The sequence below is a fragment of the Medicago sativa genome, chromosome 1 (assembly GCF_051527215.1).
Source record: "Medicago sativa cultivar Bolivia chromosome 1, Bolivia_mono, whole genome shotgun sequence".
Lineage (NCBI taxonomy): Eukaryota > Viridiplantae > Streptophyta > Magnoliopsida > Fabales > Fabaceae > Medicago > Medicago sativa.
Window position 1 is genome coordinate 88965772 of NC_140749.1, and position 15848 is coordinate 88981619.

The 15848-nt window shown below is 34.5% G+C and overlaps 2 protein-coding genes across 2 annotated transcripts; both read right to left on the bottom strand.

Moving 5' to 3' along the window:
* Positions 1-569: 569 nt before the first annotated feature.
* LOC146958845 (uncharacterized) lies at positions 570-5952 on the bottom strand. Its single transcript, XM_085752706.1, has 5 exons — positions 3994-5952; positions 3152-3902; positions 2430-2522; positions 713-755; positions 570-618 (listed from the first exon to the last, which is right to left on the bottom strand). Exons 1-5 carry the CDS (start codon positions 5950-5952, stop codon positions 570-572), a joined length of 2895 nt encoding a protein of 964 aa, XP_085608832.1.
* A 3155-nt stretch (positions 5953-9107) lies between these two features.
* LOC146958846 (myosin-2 heavy chain-like protein) lies at positions 9108-12313 on the bottom strand. The gene is made up of 5 exons (XM_085740355.1): positions 12103-12313; positions 11594-11752; positions 11329-11501; positions 9507-11169; positions 9108-9357 (listed from the first exon to the last, which is right to left on the bottom strand). The coding sequence occupies exons 1-5, from the start codon at positions 12208-12210 to the stop codon at positions 9301-9303; spliced, it is 2160 nt and encodes a 719-aa protein (XP_085596481.1). The 5' UTR covers positions 12211-12313; the 3' UTR covers positions 9108-9300.
* Between the last annotated feature and the right edge of the window lie 3535 nt (positions 12314-15848).

A 15848-nucleotide genomic window follows, 5' to 3' on the forward strand; every position in this document is an offset into this window, starting at 1 on the left:
CATATAAATCTTAATATAAATATTTTGTTAACGTATCTTAGCCATATCGTATCCTAAATTTTAAAAATTTCGCGTATTCACGTACCCGTATCGTATCGTACCCGTATCGCACTACGTATCCGGGCTTCATAGATGCCAATACTCCGTAGGAAAACCCATTTAAAATATTGTTTTAATTTTAATTAAATTAATATAAAAATATATGTCATAGCACTGAATAATTAAAGGATAATTACATAACCACCCAAATATAATGGGGCCATTGTGTTTACCGATAAGTAAATAAGGATCCATTACTTAGTTGAGTAACAAAAACAGAGCAAACAATTTTTTCTATCAACAAATATAAGAAATAAATTCTGCAAGGATTTGAAATCAAGGTTGCTTATATTTCAAAATAAAATAAAATTAGAGGATCACATATGGGAAGATCAATAGTAAAAGGCAATATATATAAAACGATTCTTTTGTCAAAAAAAAAAATATATAAAACGATTCTTAATTCCACAAATAAACTAAATGCACAAAAATGTGTCAAGTTTCTTCAAACACGAAGTCCTCGCTACATTTCAAATGTTGGAACATAACATTGCATGTGACAATAACTCTTCAGCGGTACTGCAACATATAGAAAAGAGTTATTAAAGATTCATAAATTTACATTGGAATATTGAGATGATTAAATTTGAGGACAACGTATCCAACTGTTTACCTTAATGAAGCCAAATTCCTTGGCATTGCTATGGAAGCATTGCCTGCAGCACATAAGGCCATACTTCCTAATCATAAATTAAATCCATGTGAATTCCCGCACACACGACTGCAAGTTATACACAAAATGAATCACAATCAGCAAGACACTTCAGAATTTAAAAACAATGAAAATGCAATACACAACAATTTCTAAACGATCAATTTGTGAGAATATGAAACATTGATGTTGAAGGTGAGAAAAATACAAGAAGGGGGGTTGAATTGTGTTAGCTTTTTCTTCGTTTTCTCCTAAGCTGAAAACACTATTCAGAAGCAAAGTAAGAACCGCTTCTGAAGTGAAATTCAGGACTAGAATGCAGCGAATAAAAACAGAGAGAGAGAGAGAGAGAGAGAGAGAGAGAGAGAGAGAGAGAGAGAGAGAGAGAGAGAGAGAAGAGAGACACAAAGCAATTATATTGGTTCCTTCCACAGACCGGAAGTAGTCCAGTCCCCCTTGCACTTCCAAGGAGAGTTCACTAAAATGTAATATCTGATTACAACTGCTCACTATTACAACTAGCAAGAGACTTCAAATTGCTCAAGCACACAAGCAAGAGACTTCCTATGCTCCTGAACACAATCAAGAGACTTATAATGCTCAAGCACAACTGAACACAAGCATACACTGAATAAAATATTTGGTCTAGATGCAATGAGGTATAACAAAGAACCAATCATACCTCTGTACAGCTTCTGGTCTACTTTTGTTCCAGTGTCTTCTTTGCTTAAAGTGCAGGTTGGATGCATTGGAGTGTTCATCACTTTACAATCTTCAATCTTGAACTTCTTCAGAAGCTCCTTAGTATATTTTGTTTGATGAACATATACTCCATCTTTGCTTTGATTAATTTGAATTCCAAGGAAGAACTTCAGCTCTCTCATCATGCTCATTTCTAACTCATCCTGCATTAACTTAGAGAATTCCTTGCAAAGAGATGCATTAGTAGAACCAAATATTATATCATCAACATATATCTGCACAACAAGAATATCTTTCTTAAGAGTCCTTCTGAAGAGTGTCGTGTCAACTTGGCCTCTTTTAAAATCATTTTTGATCAAGAAATTACTTAGTCTATCATACCAAGCTCTGGGAGCTTGTTTCAAACCATATAGTGATTTCTTAAGTTTGTAAACATGGTCAGGATGCTTAAGATCCTCAAAACCAGGAGGTTGCTTAACAAACATTTCTTCTTCAATGACTCCATTTAGAAATGCACTCTTGACATCCATTTAATATAATATTATGCCATGATTAACTGCATAGGAAAGGAGTAACATGATTGCTTCCAATCTTGCAACTTAAGCAAATGTTTCAGTATAATCAATGTCTTCTTGTTGACTGTAACCTTGTGCAACAAGTCTTGCTTTGTTTCTGGTTACTTCACCTTGTTCATTCAACTTGTTTCTGAATACCCATTTTGTTCCAATAATGTTCTTATGCTGAGGTTTGGGTACCAGATCCCACACATCATTTCTTTGAAACTGATTAAGCTCTTCCTGCATAACTAGTATCCAACCATCATCTGAAAGTGCTTCTTCAACTGTAGCAGGTTCAATCACTGACAATAGTCCTATCATAGACTCTTCTTGTCTGAAATATGATATTGTTCTTCTGGGACTATCTTTGTTTCCAATGATTAGATCCTCAGGATGTGAAGACTTGTGCTTGAATTTACTCTTGGGTTGAATAGCTTGCTGAGAGCCATCTTGAGCTTCATCAGAAGCAACTTCATCTAGTGCTTCTGAGGTGGGTTCAGCTTCTGGACTGTCTTCAGATTCAACTATCTGATCAGGTTCGGAGTATCTTCAGGAACCTGTATCTCTGCAAAACTTTCATCTTGCTCTGGAGTTTTACTTCCAGGCTCTTTGTCATCAAACTTAACGTGCATTGATTCTTCAACACAAAGTGTTTCTGAATTATAGACTTTGTATGCCTTTGACCTTTCAGAGTAGCCTAAGAAGATTCCTTTTTGGGCCTCGACATCAAATTTCTTTAGGTAGAGCTTGTTATTTAGAATGTAACATGTACATCCAAATTGATGAAAGTAAGAGATATTGGGTCTTCTTCCCTTAAAGAGTTAATATGCTGTTTTCTCCAAGATAAGTCTGATATAGATTCTATTTTGGACATAACATGTTGTATTCACTGCTTCTGCCCAGAAATGTTTAGCCAAATCGTTTTCATGAATCATGGTTCTGGCCATTTCTTGTAAGGTTCTATTCTTTCTCTCTACAACCCCATTTTGTTGTGGAGTTCTAGGAGAAGAGAATTCATGGACAATTCCAAGTTTTTCACAAAAATTTTCAAATGGCTCATTTTCAAATTCTCCACCATGATCACTTCTGACTTTCAAAATTTTCATTTCTTTTTCAGACTGTATTTGAGTGCAGAAGTTACTGAATACATCATAAGCATTATCCTTACTTTTCAAGAATTTTACCCAAGTCCATCTGCTGTAATCATCAACAATAACCAATCCATATTTACTTCCATATAAGGATGCAGTGCTAACTGGTCCAAATAAATCAATATGAAGTAATTCTAAGGGTCTGGAGGTTGAAACAATGTCTTTTGTTTTAAAAGATGATTTTACAATTTTTCCCTTTTGGCATGCACCACAAAGTGCATCTGAATCATAGTCAATGTCTGGTAGGCCTTTGACAAGTTGTAACTTACTAAGCTTAGAGATTAATCTCCAGTTAGCATGTCCCAACCTTCTGTGCCACATCCATTTCTTATCATTCACTGATAGAAGACAAATTAGCTTCTGGTCAACCAGTTCAGAGAAATTAATTTTATAGACATTCTCCATCCTCTTTCCCTTGAATATTATGGATTTGTTTTCTTTGTTGATTACAGTGCAGTTGGTCTTTTCAAACATCACATCATAACCATTGTCACAAAATTGACTAATACTCAATAGGTTATGTTCAAGACCTTCTACCAACCACACATTATTGATTAAGTTAGAGGAGTTACCAATAGTTCCCGTACCAATGATCTTGCCAGACTGGTTGCCTCCAAACTTCACACTTCCTCCTTCTTTCATAGCGAGGGTGAGGAATATAGAATTCTCTCCTATCATATGCCTTGAGCAACCGCTGTCTAGGTACCATGATTTTTGTTTTTCCTTTGCTCTTAGACATATCTGCAGTATTGACATTTTCAGATTTAAGTACCCATTGTTTTATGCGTCCTTTCAGGTTAGTATTAGAAGTTTTACTCTTCACTTCTTGTACCTTGTGCTGTAAGTTTGGTAGCTTCTGGTTAACCATTACCTTCGGTTTAACAACCTTTGATTTTGGTACTTCAGAAGCAGTAACTGTCTTCTTCTGAACCTTAGACTTCAGGACCTCAGATTCATGTTTCAACAGACTCTGAGGAACAGGTTCTGATCTCTTTAGAATCCTGACCTTTGAAGTCTTAGAATCAGAGTTTATCATTGCCTTTGGCTTAGAGTTCTTTGGCTTTGAAGTAATCTTAGCCTTAGAACTGGAAGCTTCAGGTTCTGATTGAACAGCAGTTTCCAACTTAGCACCTTCAGGTACAAAGAAGGTTTTCAACCCTTCCTTGATGCATTCACAACATGCTTTGAGACTGGTTTCATTAGGTTTCCCTCCTGAAAATCCAATCCCTTTACCATTGTTTCTGTAAATGTTGTAAATCATTGAAGCAACTTTGCTTCTGTCAATACCAGATATAATGAAATCTTCAAGAGCTATCTCATGCTTACTTAAAGTCTTTTCATTACTCTTTTCTTGTAGCTTCTGACAAAGATACTTGAGCTTCTCTTCATAAGTTTTACAAATGAAGTCAAAGCCTCTAAGTCCTTCTTCAGAAGCTTTTAGATCCAATAGAGTTGATTCTTGTTGTTTCATCAGCACAACATATTTTTCTTTTAAATCTTTCAACTCATTGGTTCTAAGCTCAAAATGTGTAAGAAGTTCTTTAAGAGACTCAATAATTTCTTCTCTGGGAATTTTAGAATATACCTCATTTTCATCTTCAGAGTCTGAATCAGGATCTGCTTCTGAAGTCTCAGTGGCTACTAACCCAACAACTACTTTAGCATCTTCATCAGCTTCTTCCTTTTCAGACCCAGATTCACTATCCAAATCTTCCCAGGTTGCCATTAAACTCTTCTTAACCTGCTTTCTGAATTTCCTTGTGTTGAAGCTTGATTTCTTTGACTTGTCCTTTGATTTCTCCTTCTGAAGATCAGGGCAATCAGCAATGAAGTGTCCATGCTTCTTACAGTTGAAGCATCGCTTCTGATCTTCTTTCTTGGAACCCTTGCTACCACTTCTCTTATTCAGAAACTTCATGTTCTTTCTTGCCAGATACTCAAGCTTGTTGGAAAGCATAGCCATCTTCTCTGCAGGATCTTCACTAGAGTCTTCATCAGATGACTCTTCTTCAGATTCAACAACCTTCAGAGTTTTTGATGACTTCCCTTTAGATGATAGAGCAATAGATTTACTCTTCTTGGAAGGTTCATGTTCATTAAGACTAATCTCATGAACTTTAAGGGAGCTGACAAGATCTTCAACACTCAAAGTGTTTAAATCTTTAGCTTCCTCAATAGCAGTAACCTTAGGTCTCCATCTAGCAGGCAAGCTTCTTAGTATCTTGCTAACATGGTTAGAGGCAACATAACTCTTCTTCAGTATTTTTAGTCCAGAGACTAGGGTTTGAAACCTTGAGTACATCTCCTCAATAGTTTCATCATCCTTCATCTTGAACAACTCATACTGATGAACCAGCATAAGAGCCTTTGCTTCTCTAACTTTCTTGTTGCCTTCATAGTTAGCACACAGAGAAGCAAACATTGCTTTAGCAGTTGACTTGTCACTCATCTTCATATATTCTGCTTTAGGAATAGCAGTGACAAGTGCTCCTCTGATAATATGATGCTTCTTGTAAATCTTCTTCTGAGCAGGAGTATGTTTCTTTCCATCAACAGCAGCTCCTTCTTCATCAAGAACCAAGTCACCAACACCATCTTCAAGTATGTCCCATAGTTCTTCATCTAAACCCATGACATAACTGTAGAAGTTGGTTTTCCACCAAGAAAATTCTTCAGGATCTCCATTGAATTTAGGAACTTTTCCAGAGTTGGACCTTTTGTTGTCACCATAATCATATGACACAGCAGTATGATTAGGACCAGATCCAGAACTAAAAGTATCGCCAGACATGTTTTTGTCAGATCTTTTTCTGTTACACTGTTAAGTGTTAAGACAACAGACCAAGGCTCTAGATACCAATTGAAGGTGAGAAAAACACAAGAAGGGGGGTTGAATTGTGTTAGCTTTTTCTTCGTTTTCTCCTAAGCTGAAAACACTATTTAGAAGCAAAGTGAGAACTGCTTCTGAAGTGAAATTCAGGACTAGAATGCAGCGGATAAAAACAGAGAGAGAAGAAAGACATAAAGCAATTATATTGGTTCCTTCCACAAACCGGAAGTAGTCCAGTCCCCCTTGCACTTCCAAGGAGAGTTCACTAAAATGTAATATCTGATTACAACTGTTCACTGCTACAACTAGCAAGAGACTTCAAATTGCTCAAGCACACAAGCAAGAGACTTCCTATGCTCCTGAACACAATCAAGAGACTTCTAATGCTCAAGCACAACTGCAAGAGACTTCTAATCAAACAAGATTACAAGGAAAAATGTTTGAGGTTGAACACTTGATATACAATCAAAGGTGCTCACAATACAAATCAGATACAGACTCTTAAGACTCTAGAATTTCTAAGATATGAACTTGAAAACAGAAATTCTAAGTGAACTTTGAATGCAGAACAATTTCAGCAGAGTTTTGACACTTGTAAATTGTTGTTGAGTCTAACGTTCAGCATTACCAATCTCTGAGTCTTCACTCCTTTATATAGAGGTGTGAAAGAGACGTTGTGAAATTGCCAGCACATCAAAAAGAGTCGTTTGAAGCTTTTGATCAATCACCAATGATCTTTTGCCTGATATGGTTGTTGTCCTATGAAAGATCAATTTCAAATCCATTCCCATTGTGAAGGAACATCGTTGCAGGCAGAGCTGTATTCCAGAGCTGTTTTCTTGTCTTCTAGCAAGGACACTGCAGAGTAGTGGAGATAATGGTTGTACACTTCGTACACTTGTACTTTGTCAACGCTTTTTGAAGATAAGCCTCTAATGCCTTCAAATCCTTTCAAAATGACCGTTGCTTCAAATTCCAAGTCTTCTGCAATGCTTTCGAATCCATTAAACAGCTTTTGAAGCTTTAATTCTTCCATCAAGATGAATTTCAGCTTCTGGTGATTTTCAGCTTCTGATGAGGTTGCTTCTAATAATCTTGCTTCTGATGAACTTCTGCTTCTGATGACGTCACCACTTCAGGAGCACTTTGTCTTCAGGAGCACTTTCTTCAGGAGCACTTTTGGACTTCAGGAGCATTTCTCTTCAGACGCTTTAAGCTTCCTTTTTGTTGATTTCTTAGCTCTCTTTTGTTCATTCAGAACCTATTTAAGATGTAGATTTTTGTATATGGTCATGTACACTTGAACAAATATTAGCTAGTCCAATTGACAAATTTTAATACCTTGTTATCATCAAAACTCTCAAGGTTTATTGTTAAATACATTTTGTTCCAACAGATGCTCGACCTTCGTATAATAACAGACAACAACAATAACCAAAACCAAAGGTTTTCCACAAGGTGTAATTGGATAGACAATGCCAATACATGTGTATGTTCTGATGCATTGTTGAATGATCAGGGGATCAAAACAGAATTTTGTATATTTTGGCTAGTTGAATGGCTAGTTGAATCTGAATTCAGTGACTTTAAGACGGGGAAGTCGCAACAACTTTGTGTCTATCTCTCTTATATTACTCTTTCCCATCTATTATTTCTCTCGCATAAAACAGAATATTACACTAATGTCACCTTGACTTTCCCGCCCTAAAGTCACTAAATCGGGATCCATAATTCAATGTAATCATGTGTCGGTGTCGGACATGTGTCGGACAAACCTAATCCGAGAAGTATCCCGTCGTGCTTCATCGCTATTGACTGGAACATAAGATAAAAAAACATAACTATCCCAGCTTTGCTACTGATGAGACATGCTGATTCAAAAACTAACCCCATTAACTTGGGTTTGGACATAATCACTCTTGCAAAAAGGTTTATTGATACATAATCCACATCGCAAATCATATATTTCCTCTTGTTTTTTGAGAATTGTATTATGTTCATTCAGTAACAGAGAGACCTAAATTACACTACACTAAATCAGAAACACCACAAAAAAGCTATAAGCATCTTCAAGAAGTAAGTCTAATACTTATGAATGGAATCTTAATTTGGGTGCTAAATCCACCTTCTTAACAATCTTAATTAATTCACTAATACTAAAATCACACTCACTAATACACCTTTATTTACACTTATTTTTGTTTATTATTGGTGGACATATATAAGAGCTTTATCAAATTTATGCATTTTGATCGGTTAAGGGCTGATGAACTTTGACATCTCTAACCGTTAGTAAAAAATACATCCAAGTTAAATATAGATGGATTTTAAGTGAATGAATACAATTACCATAATACATATAAATCTGAGACCACTCTTATCACTCCATTCATTAAGTCTCCCACCCCGCCCACCAAACCGACCTTAGGTTTTTTTTTTTTTGAAAACTCGGTATCCGATCCAATCCGAGGGGACCAATCCCACCGCCCACTTGCGTGGGCCCCGTTTAAAGTCAGAGCAAGCTATGTATGGACTTAGCCCACCGAAATTGGCACCAGAGGGAATCGAACCTGAGACCTCTGGAGGAGCAAACTCCAAGATCCCAAGCCAACCACTAGGCCAACCTCAAATGGGTTCAAACCGACCTTAGGTGAAGTTGTAACAAGAGAAAATTAATAAGTTAATTGCTAACGTTCGGCTTTCCACATTCAACCTTTTTTGTCTCCATTAGTTGCCTTGTGCATATGTTTCACATGTAATTGTTACTATATTAATATTTTTAAAGTTGATCTTTCATGTCACACAGACACACCTTATTGGAGTACCGACCACTCTGTTATAATTCATATAATTTAACTACTATATTTTTAGTGTTTTCATATTTTCTTAAGCTTACCTTTCTGTGATCAATAAAGGACCAATGAACTTTGACATCTCCAAGATTGAGTAATAAATCCAAATGAAATATAGATAGATTCCAAGTGAATGGGATATAATTACCGTAATACATACAAGCATAACACATCATAAAAATAAAATAATTTCTAAAGTGAATAGATAGCTTCCTATACAATTTTTCTTTTAAATTATTTTTTCAAGTTATCCACGCAATGTGCTGGTCGAAATATAGTTTTCATTATAAAGGAACAAATCAAACGAAAACCAAGTTTGAGAGGGGCTAGTATAATGTGTCAACCAATATGCAACAATTTTTTTTTATCTTCTGTTCTAATTGAGAACAAATATTACGCTAATATTTGTAACAACATTTACATATTCAATGGAACCAAATTCCTTGTTATCAACTTATCATATTGCTTCCGTTGCTTGATTCCTTTCCTCAGCTTCAGCTTTAATCCAGGCAGCCTAGAATGAAAGACAAAGACAGGCAAATAACACATAGTCAAAAACTTTGAGCAATTGTCATTTAAAACCAGAAAAGCAAAAAAAAGAAAAAACTTTAAAATGGGAACACGAGAGTAAGAATCCAAAGTGTCAAACAACACTAAACTAACCTTGTCTTGTTCAAGCTTGGAGACACCAGGCTTCATGGAGTTTCCTAAGCTCAGTCCTCCCCAGGCTTCTTCCAACTCTCTCTCCCTTGCCTTGCGTCGAGCCACAGAAAAACTAACTGGATTATCTTGCTGTTGAGCAGCAGCAGCCATCTTTTCCCTCTCAAGTCTGGATTTATGTTTTACCAAAACTTGGTCCAGACCACCACCACCTTCTTCATTTGTCTCCAAACGGTTGTTTCGGTGACTTTTCTTAACTTCGCCCCATTCATGCCCGAACTTCATTTTCTCCTTCTCTAGTCTAGATACGCGCTTAACCAAAACTTTATCCAAACTCTCACAATCCGCCACATTAGTGGCTCCATGACTCTTTCTTTGTCTGTAGTTTTCGACTCGGCTTCCCTGTGATAAAACCTGTAACTTCTCTCTTTCCAATCTGTGTACTGGCTTTACCAAAATCTTCTCCAACCCATCAATGTTTTCCTCTATCATATTCAGATTTATATTTTCTTTTGTGTCTAATGCTTCACCAGAAGAAAAGGTCGATTTCAAACTTTTGTTCTCATTGGCTGTTCTCTTTCTGGCTTCCTGAACTTCCTTTTCAAGTCTTGAGACATGTTTCACTAAGACCTTGTCTAAGCCTGGTACTTCTGTGTGATCTTTTTGGCCTCTAGGCATGCCACTTGATGCTCCTAGCATTTCCTTTGCTGACTTAATCTTTGCTTCATTGATCTCTTTTTCTAATTTTGAATAATTCTTCTTAACCAGAATACTTCCCAAATCAGGTATGCACTCCGATGGAGTTCCATCAACAGATTTACAAGAGCTATCCTTACCTAATTTTGTTTCATTATCATTCCTATGGTTTTTCTTGGCTTCACAAACCTCTCTTTCAAGTCTTGTCATGTGCTTAACTAAAAATTTATCTAGGCTTGGTAATTCTGACTCACCATGATCCTTTCTCGATGTTCCATCCAAGGCTGACTTTCGCAATCCCAATGACGACATTCTTCTTGCTGGAAAATTAATTGCTGGATTGGGCTGCTTGGTATTCTGCACTTCAGCCAATGCAGCATTTAAACCATAAGTTGCAACTATAGTTGCCAGTGAAGAAAGTTCATCTTCGTGCAAGCATTTTAACCGCTCAATCATCATATCCACAAGTTTTATTCTATTTTCAAGAGACTGTCTCTTCCTACTTTTCCTTTCAATAATCCCTGGAAATGATATCTTGGAATCCAAGTCTTCGGACTTGAGTTCACTCTTTTGGGACACTGGATCTAACTCAGACTCAGATTCATTCTCTGAAGAGAGCTCCGTTAAGTCCTGATGACTTTCATCTGTATCAGGGTGTTCACTAATTTTTTTCAGCAGTTCTTTGAATTCATCTTTACTAAATGAAGGGCGTGTTGCAAGCTTGGTAAACGCAGTTTTGACTGCAGCAGCGACTTCTTTGTCTACATCAAAGGCAGTTTCGAAAGATGCAGTAAATGTATGCATAGATGATCCTTCTCCATTAATAGAGGGTGTCTCTATTTGACAATGCTTCTTTGGACAATCGGGCAAGTCAAACATAATAACACCCATAGCCTCAGCTGCCTCGAAAGCTTCAGTTGCACTTTTTTCTGCCTTTAATAGTTGAGCTTCTGCTTCATCACTAGGAATCCTGAGAACACCAATAAAATTGTTGGTTTTCAGTTTTCACTTCTGATTACAAATTTGTCACATAACATTCAATTGGTTTCCTGTTTTCAAATTGTAAATCATTTTCTTTAATTAGACCGTCAACTAATGTCCAGCCTATTTTATTTGCATTAAGCTTTACCTCGCGGCGCGTAAAATTCGGCACCAAGATGCCTCCACCAAAGCAGTTCTTCGAGCCTCCATTGCCTTGTGTGCTGCTTCTCTAGCTGCCATTTTCTCCCTCAATACTCTTGAATAATGCGGGTTAGAATTACCAAGAGTCTGATCAAGCGTCAAATTCAGCCCATCTACTTCCTGAATATGAGAAACGTATATCAGCATTTGAATTCACAAATCAGAAACAATATACTAACTACAACTAGAATATGATCAGTTTATGACCAAACCTGAAGCATCTTAATTTTCCTCTCCAAGAAGGAATCCACTTTTTTGCGCGGAAACCAGTTAATAGGAGAAGTTTTACGGCGTGGAGGTTTCCTGATTTGTGACGATAACTTTTTCAAACCACTTGATGTAGATTGACCTAATTCCTTCGTCAATTTATTCTGCACAATTCAATAAAACACACTCAAAATTATTATTGTTTGAGCGAAACTATTTATCTACAGAATAAACCATCCATTTAGTCCCTAAACTATCAACATCTCTCCAATTTAGCTTTGTAAATATAACAAGTAATCTCTAAGGTATATCAGTAAATTGTTATGTATATTACATTCTTTTTCGCAGAAAAAAATAAAAAAATCATAGAAAATCTATAACAAACTATGATCTATACCTGGATTCAGTGAACAATTGAAACTCATCAATTTAGGGTTTTGAATCGGTAAACAAGGAATGCTAAAAAAAAAATCATAAAATTGATATTTAAGGAATGGTGGAATGGTAGGGTTACCTTTCCGATCTTGGATCTGACAGAGGAGGTAGGAGAACGAGGAAGAGGAGGAGAATCGGAATCGGTGGAGTGATTCGTTGACGGAGAATTGCACGCAAATTCATCCATTGTTGAAAATTCTGATTACTTCTGAAATAACCGAAAATGATAATGTATTATTGGAATTTGAGATTTGAGAATGAAGAGAACGATGGATTTACGCAGACAGAGTAACTGAGAAACTTTGGCTATATTGATGAAATAAAGATTCGAATAATAGCCGTTACATTACATTTCAAGACAACGGCTATTTCCATTTATTAATATTTTTATTTTCATGTATTTATTATTGAATTTATTTATTTAAATTTGGAGTTGCAGTGAAAAAATTAGAGTTTAAGATTTTTTTTTTTGACAAAAAAAATAGAGTTTATAATTAAAAGATAAAATATAAATCACAATCGATTTGCGAATTTAAAAGTAACTATAATCACAACCAAAGGATTTTAATGATGCAACAATTATGATTGATCAACACTGTCAATTTTTTTTTTTTTTTATAGTTATAGTATATATAAGTTAAATTCTTATATTTAAAATTCAATTATCAAAGTAACTATAATCACAACCAAAGGATTTTAATGATGCAACAATTATGATTGATCAACACTGTCAATTTTTTTTTTATAGTTATAGTATATATAAGTTAAATTCTTATATTTAAAATTCAATTATCAAAACAAAGTTAAACTTTTGGTCTAAACCTTCAAGTTTGTAGAGGACATATTTTGAATTTAATTGATCATTAAAATTGTAGGATGTAACAATCTAATCTCTCAGTATTATCAATATTTTAAAAAGTTTAATGGTGGTGGATTGACAAATTAAAATAACTTTGTACATACAACCAATGAAAACATCCTAAATTGCCACGTAAATTAAAAACATTAATCGATGTGACGATTTTAAATGTTTTTATTAGTTGTGTGTGCAAATTTGATTTGAACCGTCAACTCACCACCGTTAAACTCTATTTTAAAAGAGTCATTGAAATTGTAAAATTGGCAAAATCAATTAAAAATTTCAAAACCATCCCCAACAAACCAACATTTCAAAAATATTATTGGTAGTACAAAAGAAAATGATGGGGGCAACACCAAAAACATAAAAAAAAAACATAAAAAAAAATAAAAATAAAAATAAAAATAAAAAATGATTTGTGTAGAATTTTCAAATTTTGATTTTTAGTCATTTTAAACTTTTTCATGAAATTTTAGTCTTTCAAATATTCTCTGTCACATTTTTTTTGTCTCTACTTATAAGTAAATTTATGTGTATTCTTCGAAATTTTGAGTTATTTTGTGTAGTCATGCTTAGTACATTTAAGAAATCTCTCTTGCAAAAGTTTTTTTTTTAAACAAATGATGAATTAAATATGAACTTTTAAACTATAAGCGTTTAAAAATTTATATTTAATTCATGTTTATATATATATATATAGGGGAATGCTAATGCACACCCATTCAAAAAATAGAAGGTGTGCATTAGCAATGTACACCTTTTGTATTTGGACCAAAAACCCACACTTCTCTTTCTAAAAGCCACTAAAATGAATGGGTGTTATGGTAATTTTCTTTTCCTCTTTCCCTGCCGTTAGTGAATATCTTTTTTCTCTTTCTCTGCTCTTAATTTTTGTTCACCATAGCTGCCTCATAAAACAATTTCTCTATCCACAGTCTTCTTATTTACATCCAAAACACCGCCGTCTTATAATAATACAACCAATTTGAATATGAAATTGTTAACTTTGAGTGTATGGCAATGGAAAATTTTAGAGACCAGAGGTGAACAAATTTCATTAGCCAAAATGCCTTTGTTAAATCAGGAACAAAAGCAAAGTAAAATGATTATAATCATTTTCGTTTTATTCCAATTGAAGAAAAAGAAGGGGATTTACATTATAATCATTTGAATTTGATGTTGCGGTAGTAATTAGACAGAAGTTTGACGTTCCTTGCAATGGTGATTGGTGGGGAATTCGATCATAATAACCATTTAATTTTTTTGTTCTACTACTCCTGAATGATTTGAGCATTGATGATAAAAAGAAAATTGAGCAAAGAAATTATTTGCAGCAATAGAGACCAGAAGGTTGGATGAAAGGGATGATTAAATAATTGCATGGAGAGAGAAAAAAAGAAAATTACCATAACACCCATTCACTTTTGTGGCTTTTAAAAAGAGAAGTGTGGGTTTTTGGTCCAAATACAAAAGGTGTACATTGCTAATGCACACCTTCTATTTTTTGAATGGGTGTGCATTAGCATTCCCCATATATATATATATATTGGTGGGAGAGATTATTATAACATTCTAAACATTTATGTAAAATTTTATTCAAAAATGTAAAGAATACACAAAAGTTTACTTAACAGTGGGAATCAAAAGTGATGACGGAAAATACTTGAAGGACTGCAACTTGATGAAAAAAATTTAGAGAGAATAAAAAGCAAAGTTTGATCGTTTTAGCGTATGTTTAGGGTATGTTTGGATAAAGGATTTTGGAAAGGAGATGAGAATTTACTTTTATTTTTAAACTATGAACCCAACATATTTTTTAAATTAAATGGAATAGAAGTACCATATGGTCATTTATCATGTTATTTCAACTTTTTAGAAATATCAAATATATTTTAAAATATAGATTTAGTCCTCCAAAGTCATTCCCTCCAAAATCCTCAACAACAAAAAAAAAACTGTCGAACATACTCTTAGGCTTCTTTTGCATGTTTAGATAGAAAGGGAGGGGGAACTTTGGAAAGGAAAAAAAAAAGAATAATCAAGTGGAATAAATAGAAGAATTTGAGAGGGGATGGTTTTGCGGTTCATTTTTTTTCATAATACAAAATTCTTCTAATTTAGAAAAACTCAAATTTTGGAAGAAGGTTTTGAAGGATTTATATGAATTAATTCAAATTCAATCTACGTATTCGTAAAATTAAAAATGTATTAATCATAAACGTTAATTTAACATTTTTTTCTCTTTTGTAACAAAAAAAACATTAATTTAACATTTTTTAAAAAATTATCCTCTAAAAAAATGTAAAGGATTTATCAATTTCTCATATATTTTCACTTCCCTCCAAACTCTCAAACAAATGTTAAATAATAATTTTTTATAAGAATCATGTTAAATTTCTCTCTCAAATAATATAACCCATTTTGCGTTCTTTAAAAATCACCGATAAACTTCCATACAGAAGAATAAAATCTCATTTTGATAGCAACAAATCCCCTTATTCAAATTGAGGGACACTATCATTTCTTCCATTTCCCTTCTCCCTTTACTCAAAGTCCTCTCCTCCCCTCCAGACTTACAAAAGCCTTGGTATCACAATCACTATAAAACTTTTGCAAAATCAATTTTGGCAAATCCACCGTATTACCAAACAAGCATTTAGATTGCATCAACCACTTGCACCAGCGTCATGGTTTGCTTCTTTTAATTTCATGAAAAAGATGGGAGCCTCTCGTCATTTGCAATTCTAGTCATATATATTTCGCCTACACCATATGAAATCCTTCCAAACCAAAAACCAAATTAATATGAAACTTAATGCTACTATAAAAATCAACAACCATGACTGACAAAGTGACAAGGTATAGGAAAAGTGTAAAACGACCGTGATACCAGACATAATAGATGGAACATAATGAATACCACGGTGAGATTCCATCTACTATATCGCGGTGACTATAAAACGATA